General features: G+C 38.6%; 1 protein-coding gene and 1 non-coding gene across 2 annotated transcripts; both read left to right on the top strand.

The window, feature by feature from the left end:
• The first annotated feature begins 6,380 nt into the window (after window positions 1–6,380).
• On the top strand, window positions 6,381–6,540 carry LOC129009720 (large ribosomal subunit protein eL39-like). Its single transcript, XM_054443159.2, has one exon. The coding sequence runs from the start codon at window positions 6,381–6,383 to the stop codon at window positions 6,534–6,536; it is 156 nt and encodes a 51-aa protein (XP_054299134.1). The 3' UTR covers window positions 6,537–6,540.
• A 4,857-nt stretch (window positions 6,541–11,397) lies between these two features.
• LOC129011128 (U4 spliceosomal RNA) lies at window positions 11,398–11,538 on the top strand. Its single transcript, XR_008493241.1, has one exon. It is a non-coding gene; the product is annotated as a U4 spliceosomal RNA (small nuclear RNA).
• The last annotated feature ends 226 nt before the right edge of the window (window positions 11,539–11,764 follow it).

Raw genomic sequence — 11,764 nt, 5'->3', positions numbered from 1 at the left:
GTTAAGCAAATCCACTCTTACCATGTGACTCAGCAATCCAACTCCTAAGAATTTACTCAAGAAAAATAAAAACATACGTCCAATCAAAGACTTACTTGCAGGTGAGAAGTTCATTGAAGCTTTGTTCCCAAAAGCCAAAAACTAGAAATAATTGAAAACTCCATTGGGCCGGACAAGGTGGCTCACGCCTGTAATCCCAGCACTTTGGGAGGCCGAGGCAGGCAGATCACCTGAGGTCGGGAGTTCGAGACCAGCCTGGCCAACATGGCGAAACCCTGTCTCTACTAAAAATACAAAAATTAGCTGGGCGTGGTGGTGGGCATCTGTAATCCCAGCTACTCAGGAGGCTGAGGCAGGGAGTATCGCTTGAACCCGGGAGGCGGAGGTTGCAGTGAGCCAAGATCATGCATGCCGTTGCACTCCAGCCTGGGTGACAGAGCGAGACTCCGTCTCAAAAAAAAGAAAAAAAAAAATCTCCTTTCATCACCACCCTCAAAACTACTCTTTCTTGGGTGTTTTCTGTCTCAGTGAATGGCATCCTTAGATATGCAACCCAGAAAACTAACAGATGTTTTCGACACCATTACTCTCATTCCTCTTCACTCTCAAATCTAATCAGGCCTGTCAATTTGTATCTCCTAAATAGATTTCAAATATGTTGGCTTCTCTCCATTTCCATCCATCATAACCACACTAGTTCAAGCCATCATCTCTCACCTGTGCCACTCTAATAACCTACCAAATTGTTCCCCCTGCATCTATTCTTACCCCCAGCACTGATCTGGACTTTTGGTTGCAAATGACAGAAATTCTTTTCAAACTAGATTAATGTTTTTAAAATAAGGAAATATATTTATATAACCAAGAAGTAGTGAACCAGTCATGACTAGATCTATGGATTTGCCTAATTTATTCAGAACTCAATTTTTCTGTTTATTTCATTTTAGAGACAGGGTCTCTAGGCTGGAGTGCAGTGATGTAATCTCAGCTCACTGCAACCTCCGCCTCCTGGGCTCAAACAATCCTCCCATCTCAGACTCACGAGTAGCTGAGAATACAGGCATGCACCACTACACCTGGCTAATTTTTTTTATTTTGGTGTAGAGATGGGGTTTTGCCATGTTGCCCAGGCTGGTCTCAAACCCCTGGACTCAAGTGATCCGCCTGCCTCAGCCTCCCAAAGTGCTGGGATTACAGAGTGAGCCACCCAGCCTTGCCTGTTTTTCTCTTTAACTCTTAATTGTACTTCCCCCTGTGTTGGTTTTATTCTCAGATGGCTCTCTAAAAATGATGTAAAAAATTGTTGATCTTTTCCTTACTGATCTGACCTGGTCCTTACAGGTAGCAATCCAGAGGAACAAGGATTACCTCTTCCCTGAGAGTTTGAGCAAAAGTTAGAGAGGGCATTGGTTAGTCTAACCCAGGTCATGTGCCCAATCCTGAACCAAACACTAAGGCCAGGAGAATAGGGAACTGTGATTAGTTAGAACTGGATTATATCCTCATTCCTGTGCTGGGCAATGAGGGAAGGTCAATTCCACCCAAGTCCTATGGAAAGGGCTCCCCACAGCAGAGGGATTCTGTCCACCAGTACTGGGAGGAAAGGGAAAGTGGCTACATGAACAAAAATTTTAACTACCAGAGTCTGTTTCCATTCTGCTCATAGAAACCAGAATTATTTTATTTCATCCTTTTTAAGTTAAATTTGACGGTGTATCATTCTCCTGCTTCAAATCATTAAATGGCTTTCTATTGCTTTTAGGATAATATTCAAACTCAGATGGCTCAAAGTCCTTTATGCTCCAAGCCTTGCCTACATCCCCAAATAAATTTTGTTGCTCTCTCCTCATTCTCTATTCCAGCCACCCCGGCCTTTTCCAATTTCTTTCACATGTCATGTTTCTTCACAGTTCAGGTCCTTTTCACAAGCTGTTTCCCTGAACACACTCCACAGTCCCCCATCAGAAAATATCCAGTCGTTTTAGGGTACAGCTCAGACACTACTTCCTCAATGCAATTTTCATGTATCTCCAGGTTAGGTCACACCCCCTCACGTAAACACATTCGTTGTCCATGTACATCTCTTCTATCACATTTCTCTCAATTGTAAGTATACCATCATTAAGGTAATGAAGGTTTAGTAACTGATCCTACCGGTTAGAATGTAAGCTCCATAAGGGCTGGGATGATATCTGCCACATTCACCTCTGTCCTGGCACCTAGCCCTGTCCCTGGTACAAATAACACATGCAATTTTTCCCCCAATAAATTAATAAATTTGGTGAGTGACCAGGAAAAGATGAATGATAAATTTGATTTTAGATAGGTTGAATCTAAAATAATGACAAGGCAGCATGTTAGAATATTTAAAATAGACATTTGGAAATACGGGACCATCTAGGTGAATACAGTCTAATATTCCATGGGACTATCATCTTTCAAAAAGAAGACCAAATATCAAAAATATTTTACTTCCCCAAATGACAAGTGATTTCCACTTAGGGGTTGAGAGTTGATGAAATTAGGGGCCCATTCAGGAAGTCTTTCCTGTCTGCACACCTGGTGTTTTACTAACAAGCTTGACCCAAACTGGAGTGCCAACCATGGGCCAAAAAAAAGGGGAGAAGGGGAATGTTGCATACAGAAACCTGAAGTAATTTTAGTTTTATTTACACAGGTTGTTCAGCTTAGAAGCTGAAGTCAAATTTAGAGATTCAAACAACTCGTATAATGGGTACATTTTCTACCATCCTTTTCCTTGGTAAACAGCATTTAGAGACAGTGAAAACAGCATGTCTTTCTAAGAAGAGCCCAATGTTCCATGTCTTTTGCAACATTCTCTCTCCTCCACACCCACTCTCTGCTCAACATAAAGGTTTTGCTTGTTTGGGGTTATTCTGAGCTTAAGGAGCACTTCTCAAAAGAGTAGTCTAAAGCATGTTTTTGTATTTTCCTTCCTGAGGTGTGTGCAGGAGGAAAGAAAAAAATAACGACCACAGCTATCCTCCTATTCAAAACAGTCCATGAATCATTTTTTTCTTAGTATTTTTCTTCTTAATATTTAACAGAACCGTGAGTGGCTAAAGTCCTAGAAACTTCAGTTACTTCAGTTCTTTAATAAAAATAAATGAGACTCTTGTTTTCAAAACACAATGTTCGTTGTAAAATATAGATATTTGGCTAATGTTTAAAAATATCATAGGTTCCAACTTAAAGGAAAAAATGATGGAAAGGAGGAAAAAGCTGTGCTTGAGCTTTATTCCAAAGTTCAACCAAGCCCTTACTAAATCAGTAGTTTATGTTGTCAGCAGCAAAAGAAGAAACCTCAGGACAAAGAGAGAAAAGCAAGTGAGAAACACCCAGAAGAGAGGAGTTGAGCTGAGAGGACAAGAAAGGGACGATGTGAGGCCTTCCTTGAAGATGAGTTTGGACTTCAACATTGTTTCATAGCTTATTCTTCAAGAATTTTTTCCATTCACAGGCTACATGTGTTGCCTACTGCATTTCAAGGGGCAGCAGGAGAATAAAGACTTAACCGAGCCAAGAAACAGGCGAGTTGCTCCGTCACTTGTCTACTTGTTGAAACTCCTTCTTTCTTCCCCTTTCCTGACATTTTTGCTGGGCAAGGAAAAGGAAGAGTTCACAGGTGGCTGAAGATTGGACTATCACCCTAAATACATCATGGATATGCACAGCCTAAAGGTTTAGAAATAGAAGGAAGGTAGGAAATACCATGCTAACCAGGCCCATATAGGACAAGGGATCCTCTGCAGTTGGATGATTTTTTTTTTTTTTGAGACGGAATCTCGCTCTGTTGCCCACGCTGGAGTGCAATGGCGCTATCTCAGCTCACTGCAACCTCTGCCTCCTGGGTTCAAGCCAATCTCCTGCCTCAGCCTCCCGAGTAGCTGGGATTACAGGCGCCCGCCACCACACCCGGCTAATTTTTTGTATTTTTAGTAGAGACAGGGCTTCACTATTTTGGCCATGCTAGTCTCAAACTCCTGACCTCGTGATCCGCCTCCCAAAGTGCTGGGATTACAGGCATGAGCCACAGCGCCCAGCCAGTCTGATGATTTTTTTTTTCTTTTTTCTTTTTTTTTTTCTTGAGACAGAGTCTCACTCTGTCACCCAGGTTGGAGTGCAGTGGAGCGATCTTGGCTCACTGCAACCTCTGCCTCCTGGATTCATGCGATTCTCTGTGTCTCAGCCACACAAGTAGCTGGGATTACAAGCGTGCGCCACAATGCCCGACTAATTTTTGTATTTTTGGTAGAGATAGGGTTTTGCCATGTTGGCCATGCTGGTCTTGAACTCCTGGCCTCAAGTGATCTGCCTGCCTTGGCCTCCCAAAGCGCTGGGATTACAAGCTGAGCCACCACGCCAGCCTGCAGTCTGATTTTTTAGTGCATTAGGATTGGTCCTTCATTTTTCTATACATTCCCCTAGTCTGCTCATTAATGCGTAAAATTCCAGGCTTATATAGCAAATTTTGTAAAATAAAATGCAGATTTGGCTAAATATGTAAAGTTCTATAAATGATTGTTCCTATAGTTTTTTTTTTTTTTTTTCAGAAAATAAATTTAGCAAATTTATGAGGACGGAGGAAAAAAGGAGTGAAGGGAGATTTATGAAGGGCCTAGAGAAAGAGCCTAGAAAAGTCAGGCTAGGAGCAGAGAAGACCAACCCAACCTTTGACTGAAATTAGACTTCAGGCTGGCTCTGAAGAATTTGTTAAATCCTCTGTTTTTTGTCTCTGCTATTGAATCCAAAGATGGGTAGTACAAAAATATGACTATTCTCTAAGAATAAGTCAGTGTTAACTGGTAAGTAATAATACCTTATTTACACATAACTGAGATTACAATGTCTAGCTAGGCAGTACGGTAACTACCATACAGGGAAGTGGCTTTCAATGGAACCTGCAACTCCAGCCCTAATCCTTATAGCAGATAAAATTTCTCCAGGTCTCACACATTAAAATAATGCTCACAAGGATAATTTGGGAGTATATCATGTATCATATGCATACTCACATGTATCATATACATACAGTATGATTCATAAATTGCACCCATCCTACAGAAATTATATGAGCATGTAAAGCTATGTATATAAGAATTTTTCATTCCAGTAGTTCCCCCATAAGAGTAAAAATTCGGAACATCATTGTATTCGTTTCCTGGAGCTGCTTCTGTAACAAAGTACCACAAACTGGGTGACTTTAAGCCACAGAAATGCATGGTCTCAGAGTTCTGGAAGCTAGATGTCCAAAATCAAGGTGTCTGCAGGGCCATGCTTCCTCTGAAAGCTGAAGGAGAAGCCTTCCTTGCCTCTTCCGAGCTTCTGTGGTTGCCAGCAATCAATCTTTGTGTTCCTTGGCTTGTAGATGCATCACTCCAATCCCTTGTCTTCATAGTCTTCCCTGTGTGCATGTCACATGTCTGTCTCTGTGTCCTTACAGGTCATTAGTCATATTGGATTAGGGCCCACCCTAACGATCTTATTTTAACTTGATCACTTTATAAAGTTCCTATTTCCAAACAAGATCACATTCCTCGGTAGAGGGGATTATGACCTTAACATAGCTTTTTGTGAAGGACACAATTCAACTCATAACAAACGTGGAAGCCCATCAATAGGGAAAACAACTTCTATATTTCTGCAACAGACCACTCTGTAGTCATTAAAAAAAAAAAGAGAGAGAGAGAGAGAGAAAAGTACTAGGTGCACTGACCTACAAAGCTGTCTTGGACATATTATTACTGCATATTATCTAATGCATAAAATATGTGTGAATATAGTCTATTTATGTGTTAATTGACTGTTCATGTTATTGGTAAGGCTTCCTGTCAATAGTAGGCGATTAGTGGTTAAGTTTCGGGATAGTCAGAAGTTATATGCAGGTTTTCAACTGTCTCCTAACCCTTGTATTATTCAAGGGTCGTCCGCATTGAAACAGAGAAGATTAGTAATTGTTAGGAGATGGTGAGAAGTGGATGTGGCTGTAAAAGGGCAGTATGAGGAATCTTTGTGGTCATGGAAATGTTCTTGACTATATCAGTGTCAACACCCTGGTTGTGCTTTTGTGCTATAATTTTGTAAGATGCTACTAGTGGAGAAACCTGGTTAAGGGTACATGGGATCCCTATGTATTATTTTTTACAACTGGATGTGAATCGACATTTAACTCCAAATAAAAAGTGTAATTTTTTAAAAAGTGGGTGCACCAAAATCTCAGAAATCACCACTAAAGAACTTATCTATGTAACCAAAAACTGCTTGTACCCAAAAAACTATTGCAATAAAAATAAAAATTTTTAAAAAAGCTCTCTTTTTTTCTCTGACATGATGGTGTGTGCTTGACTCCACTTATCACCATGTCTTCTCACAGGACTTTCAGGATTAAGCATTTCCTGGCCAAGAAACAAAAGCAAAATCGTCCCATTCCCCAGTGGATTCAGATGAAAACTGGTAATAAAATCAGGTACAACTCCAAAAGGAGACATTGGAGAAGAACCAAGCTGGGTCTTTAAGGAATTGCACGTAAGATAGTGTCAAGGTCACGACCGTCTTACCATATCACGCTGAAAATGTCACCACTATCTAGACAGTTGTACATGTTTTATTGGGAATTTTTTTTCTCTGTGTATGTGCTGCATGTGTAGTGGTAGGTTGGATTCAGTAATAAATATGTGAAACCTTTCCTTTCAAAAACAAAAATAAATTTAAGTGAAATTAAAAAGTAAGTGGACCTGTGTGGTTCAAATCCGTGTTGTTCAAGTGTCAACTGTAATTTGTCATTTCAAGAATGTTATATAAATGGAACCATACAGTATTTAACCTTTTGAAATTTCCTTTTTTCACTCACATAATTCTCTGGAGATTCACCCACGGTGTTGCATGTGCCAATATTTCATTGCTTTTGATTGCTGAGTAGTATTCCATGGTATGGATATATCACGGTATGTTTAATCACCTGTGAAAGGGCGACCTGAGAGTTGCTTCCACTTTTTGATATTACAAATAAAACTACTATAAACATTCATGTGTAGGTTTTTGTGTGAACATAAGCCTTGTTCATAAGAAATGGCTAAACATAAGCAATGACTGGGTTGTATGATAGTTATTTAATTTTTAAGATACTCCTATACAGGTTTCCAGAGTAACCATGCTATTTTACATTCAAAATAGAAATATATGAATGATCCAGTTACTCTGCATTTTCTCCAGCATTTGGTGTTGTATATTTTAATTCTAGCCATTCTGATAGTTATGTAATGGTATCACATTGTAGTTTTAATTTGCATTTAATTTTGCAAGTATTTCTCATGCTCTGAAACTTTCCATCTTATCCTCTTATTAGGAACTTTTGTAGAACAAAAATGTTTAATTTTGATGTGATCTAATTTATCAATTTTCTTTTTATGGATCATGCTTTTGGTGTCAAGTCTAAGAACTATTTGCCTAGCTCTAGATCCCAAATATTTTCTCCTATAATTTTTTTTCTAAAAGTGTTATAGCTTTACATTTTACATTTAATTCCATGATCCATTTTGTGTTAATTTTTGTATAAGGTAAGACTCAGGCCGGCCAGGCGCGGTGGCTCACGCCTGTAATCCCAGCACTTTGAGAGGCCGAGGCGGGTGGATCACGAGGTCAGGAGATCGAGACCATCCTGGCTAACACGGTGAAACCCTGTCTCTACTAAAAATACAAAAAAAAAAAAAAAATTGGCTGGGCATAGGGGCGAGAGCCTGTACTCCCAGCTATTCAGGAGGCTGAGGCAGGAGAATGGCATGAACCTGGGAGGCAGAGTTTGCAGTGAGCAGAGATCACGCCACTGCACTCCAGCTCGGGCGACAGAGAGAGACTCCCTCTGTCTCAAAAAAAAAAGACTTAGGCCAAAGGTATTTTTTCTTTTTTTCTTTTTATTCTTTCTTTTCGTGTTTTTTTTTTTTCCATAGATGTCCAATTGCTCCAGCACCACTTGTTCAAAAGACTATTTTTTCTTTATTGAATTGATTTTGCACCTTTATCAAGTCAGTTGGGTATATTTGTGAGGGGCAATTTCTGGGTTTTCTGTTCTGTTCCTGAAGTCTCTCTGTTTCTCCCTTCAACAACACCACACATTCTTGATTACTGTAGCTATAAAATCAGTCTTGAAATTAAGCAGACTAGTTCCTCTTTTTCAAATTTGTTTTAATCCATTCTTATGTATTTGCCTCTTCATAAAAATTTTGAAATAATCTTATACATATCTGCAAAAATCCTTCTAGGAATTCTTACAGAGACTGACCTGCAGCTGGGCATAGTGGCTCATACCTGTAATCCCAGAACTTTGGGAGGCTGAGGGGGTGGATCATTTGAGGCCAGGAGTTCGAGACCAGCCTGACCAACATGGAGAAACCCCTACTCTACTAAAAATACAAAAATTAACCAGGCATGGTGGCACATGCCTGTAATCCCAGCTACTCAGGAGGCTGAGGCAGGAGAAGCGCTTGAAACCAGGAGGCAGAGGTTGCAGTAAGCCGAGATTGTGCCATTGCACTCCAGCCTGGGTAATAAAGCAAGACTCCATCTCAAAAAAAAAAAAAAAAAAAAAAAATTTAAATAAAGAGATTGACCTTCATGTCAATTTGGAGAGAACTGGCTGGGCACAGTGGCTCACACCTGTAATCCCAACACTTTGGGAGGCTGAGATGGGACAATCGCTTGAGGTCAAGAGATCAAGATCAGCCTGGTCAATACAGCAAGACCCCATCTCTATTTAAAATGTTTATATAAAATTTAGACAAATAAAAAAGAAAGAAAGAAAAGAAAAATATTGGAAAGAATTGGTATATTCTCTATATTGAATCTTCCAATCCATGATCATGGTATGTCTCTCCATTTATGTATATCTTCTTCAGTTGCTTTCATCAGCACTGTGTAGTCTTCAGCGTACAAGGCCTGTACATGTTTTCTTAGATTTACGCCTAAGTATTTCATTTTTTTTAGTCATTGAAAATGGTATTGTATTTTGAATTTCAGTGTCCAGGAATTCACCGCTGGTATAGTAATACAATTGATTTTTTTATGTTTATTTCACATCCTGCGACCTTGCTGAACTCACTTATTAGTTTTAGGAGATTGTTTTTGTAGGTTCCTTAGGACTTTATATTTGGACAATCATATCATTTGCAAATAGGGATAATTTTATTTCTTTCTTTCCAGTTTATGTACTGATTTCCTTTTCATACCTTATTGTACTATGTTGAATAAGAGTAATAAGGTTGGACATACTTGCCTTTTTCCCCATCATAAAAGGAAAGCATTTAGTTTTTTACCCATTAAGTATAGTGTTAGCTATAGGTTTTATATACATATTCCTTATGAAGTTGAGGGAGTTTCTCTCTATACCTATTTTTCTGAGAGTTTTTAATCATGAATGTGTCAAATTTTGATAAATGCTTCTTCTACAAGAATTGATATAATAATGTAACTTTTCTTTTTTAGTCTGTTAACATGATAGATTACATTGATTGATTTTTAAATATTGAACCAGCCTAGCATCCCTGGAATAAATATTGCTGGTCATGGTGTATAACTTTTTTAATATATTGCTAAATTCTGTTAGCTAATATTTTGTTAAGGATTTTTGCAGCTATATTCATGAGGGATATTGGTCCACAGTTTTCGTTTTTGTGTTGTGTATTGTCATTGTCTGGTTTTGGTATCAGGATAATAGTAGTTTTATAAAATGAATTTGCAAACATCCCCTCTTCTTCTATTTTTTGGGAAAGATTATGTAGAATTGGTGTTAATTCTTCTTTAAATATTTCATAGAATTTCCCACTGAAATTATCAGGGCCTGGACATTTCTTTGTTGGGAGTTTTTAAATTATGAGTCTGATTTTCTTGAAAATGTCAGAGATATTCCAATTATCTATTTTATTGGGAGTGAGTTACAGTAGTTTGTGTTTTTTGAGGAACTGTTCTATTTTTCTTAAGTTTTCAAACTTATGTGTGAAAAGTGTTTATAGTATTTTCTCATCCTTTTGACAGGTGCAGAATCTGTAGTGATATCCCCCATTTTATTCCTGATATTGGTAATTTGTGTCTTCTCTTTTTCTTCGTTAGTCTTGCTAGAAGTTTGTCGAATTTATTGACCTTTACAAAAAACAAACAAAAAAAAACAGCTCTTTGTTTCATTGATTTTCTCTATTGCTTTCCGTTTTCAATTTCACAGATTTCTGCTCTTTATTATTTCCTTCCTTCTGCTTGCTTTGGGTTTATTTTGCTCTTTTTTTTTTCCCCAGGCTCTTGAGGTGGGAAAATAAGTTACTAATTGGAAACTTTTTCTCTTTTCTAATGTAAGCATTTCGTGCTATAAATTTCTCCCCCAGCACTTCTTTAGCTGTGTCCTACAAATTTTGATAAATTGTATTTTCAAGAGTGGGGCAGCAGTGGGAGTTCCAGCTCTCCATGGTGGGGTGATCTCATTACTACTGGGTAATGGTGAAAATCCTGACTCCAATAGGCCTGCTTTGACACCAACCCAGTGGGAAGGGGTAGGTAGCCCCTTTGCTGCCTGGTGGAGGTTGATGTCCAGACTCTCCATGTGGTCTTCAGTGACACAGCTGGGGGCCTGCCTTGTTACCTACCACAGGAATAAATGTGACAGCCTCTTGAGGTGGGAAGGCTGGGCTCTGTCACGTGGCCTTCGCTGGCATAGGTGAGGGTGGGGCCGCAGTTTTTTCTGTGGTGTTTGGCTATAGTAGGGTAAATATTGTCTAAAAGATTTCTGTTTTGGTAGGTTGCCTCTTTCCTACTTCTTTGGCAGGCTTTTGTTGGGATTGTTTGTTTGTTTGTTTTGTCGATGCCAGTTAATATTTCTGGGTAGCCAGGTTTTTAAGCTCCAGGGCTGGGATATATAAGCCAAAACGAAAACCCCAGGAAACTCACCAGCATGTTGATCCTCAGGTTCCTAGGTCCCTAGCCAGTCTGCTTTCCTCTCTCCCAGCTTTAGTCTTCTCATATGTTTGTTTTGTATATAATGTTCAGGGTTTTGAGTTGTTCTTAGTGAGAAGAACTGGGAAAAGTATATCTACTCCATCTTCCTGGAAGTGGGAATTGTACTTTTACTTTTTACTTTGTATAAGAAATTATTCTTTTTAAATGGTGGGAGTATGAATGGTAACTTTTAACGTTTTTCTTTTGTGTTTTTTACTGCCAAATATGCTAAACAATGAATCTACGTGGTAAAGCTATACGGTCTTCCAGCTATAAAATGCATATTTACATGAAAAATCTCAGATAACAGGAGGCAAAGATTCTTGTTCAGATTATTTATTTCATGCAACTGAAAATGTTTCTTATAGTCTCTCATAATCCACATTTAAAGTATTACATATAAGCTTTGCACAGTGGCAGTATCATAGCCAATGAGGTTTATCCAAGGCACGATTATTGCTAATTGAAAACATTTCCCAATATCCTGCCATGAAGACTTGTAATATAGTTGGCATTAGCAATTTTTGACAGTCTCTATGGAGACTGAATATAATATTGTGTATATATATATATTTCATATAGCCTTGTAATAATTAAAGACATAGTAGATATAGTTTCTTTAAACCTGTATTCTCTCTTCTGTCTTAATCATACTCAAATAAGAGTAAAGAGTTCAAAAAGTAAAATATTACAAAGAAAAAATGGTAATGGAGACAGATGCATAGAAATTTTTTAATGAAAGAAAGCAATTGCATATATGATAACTGAC

This window comes from Pongo pygmaeus, chromosome 10 (assembly GCF_028885625.2).
Source record: "Pongo pygmaeus isolate AG05252 chromosome 10, NHGRI_mPonPyg2-v2.0_pri, whole genome shotgun sequence".
NCBI classification, from domain to species: Eukaryota; Metazoa; Chordata; class Mammalia; order Primates; family Hominidae; genus Pongo; species Pongo pygmaeus.
This window is presented reverse-complemented; position numbering and strand designations above follow the sequence as displayed.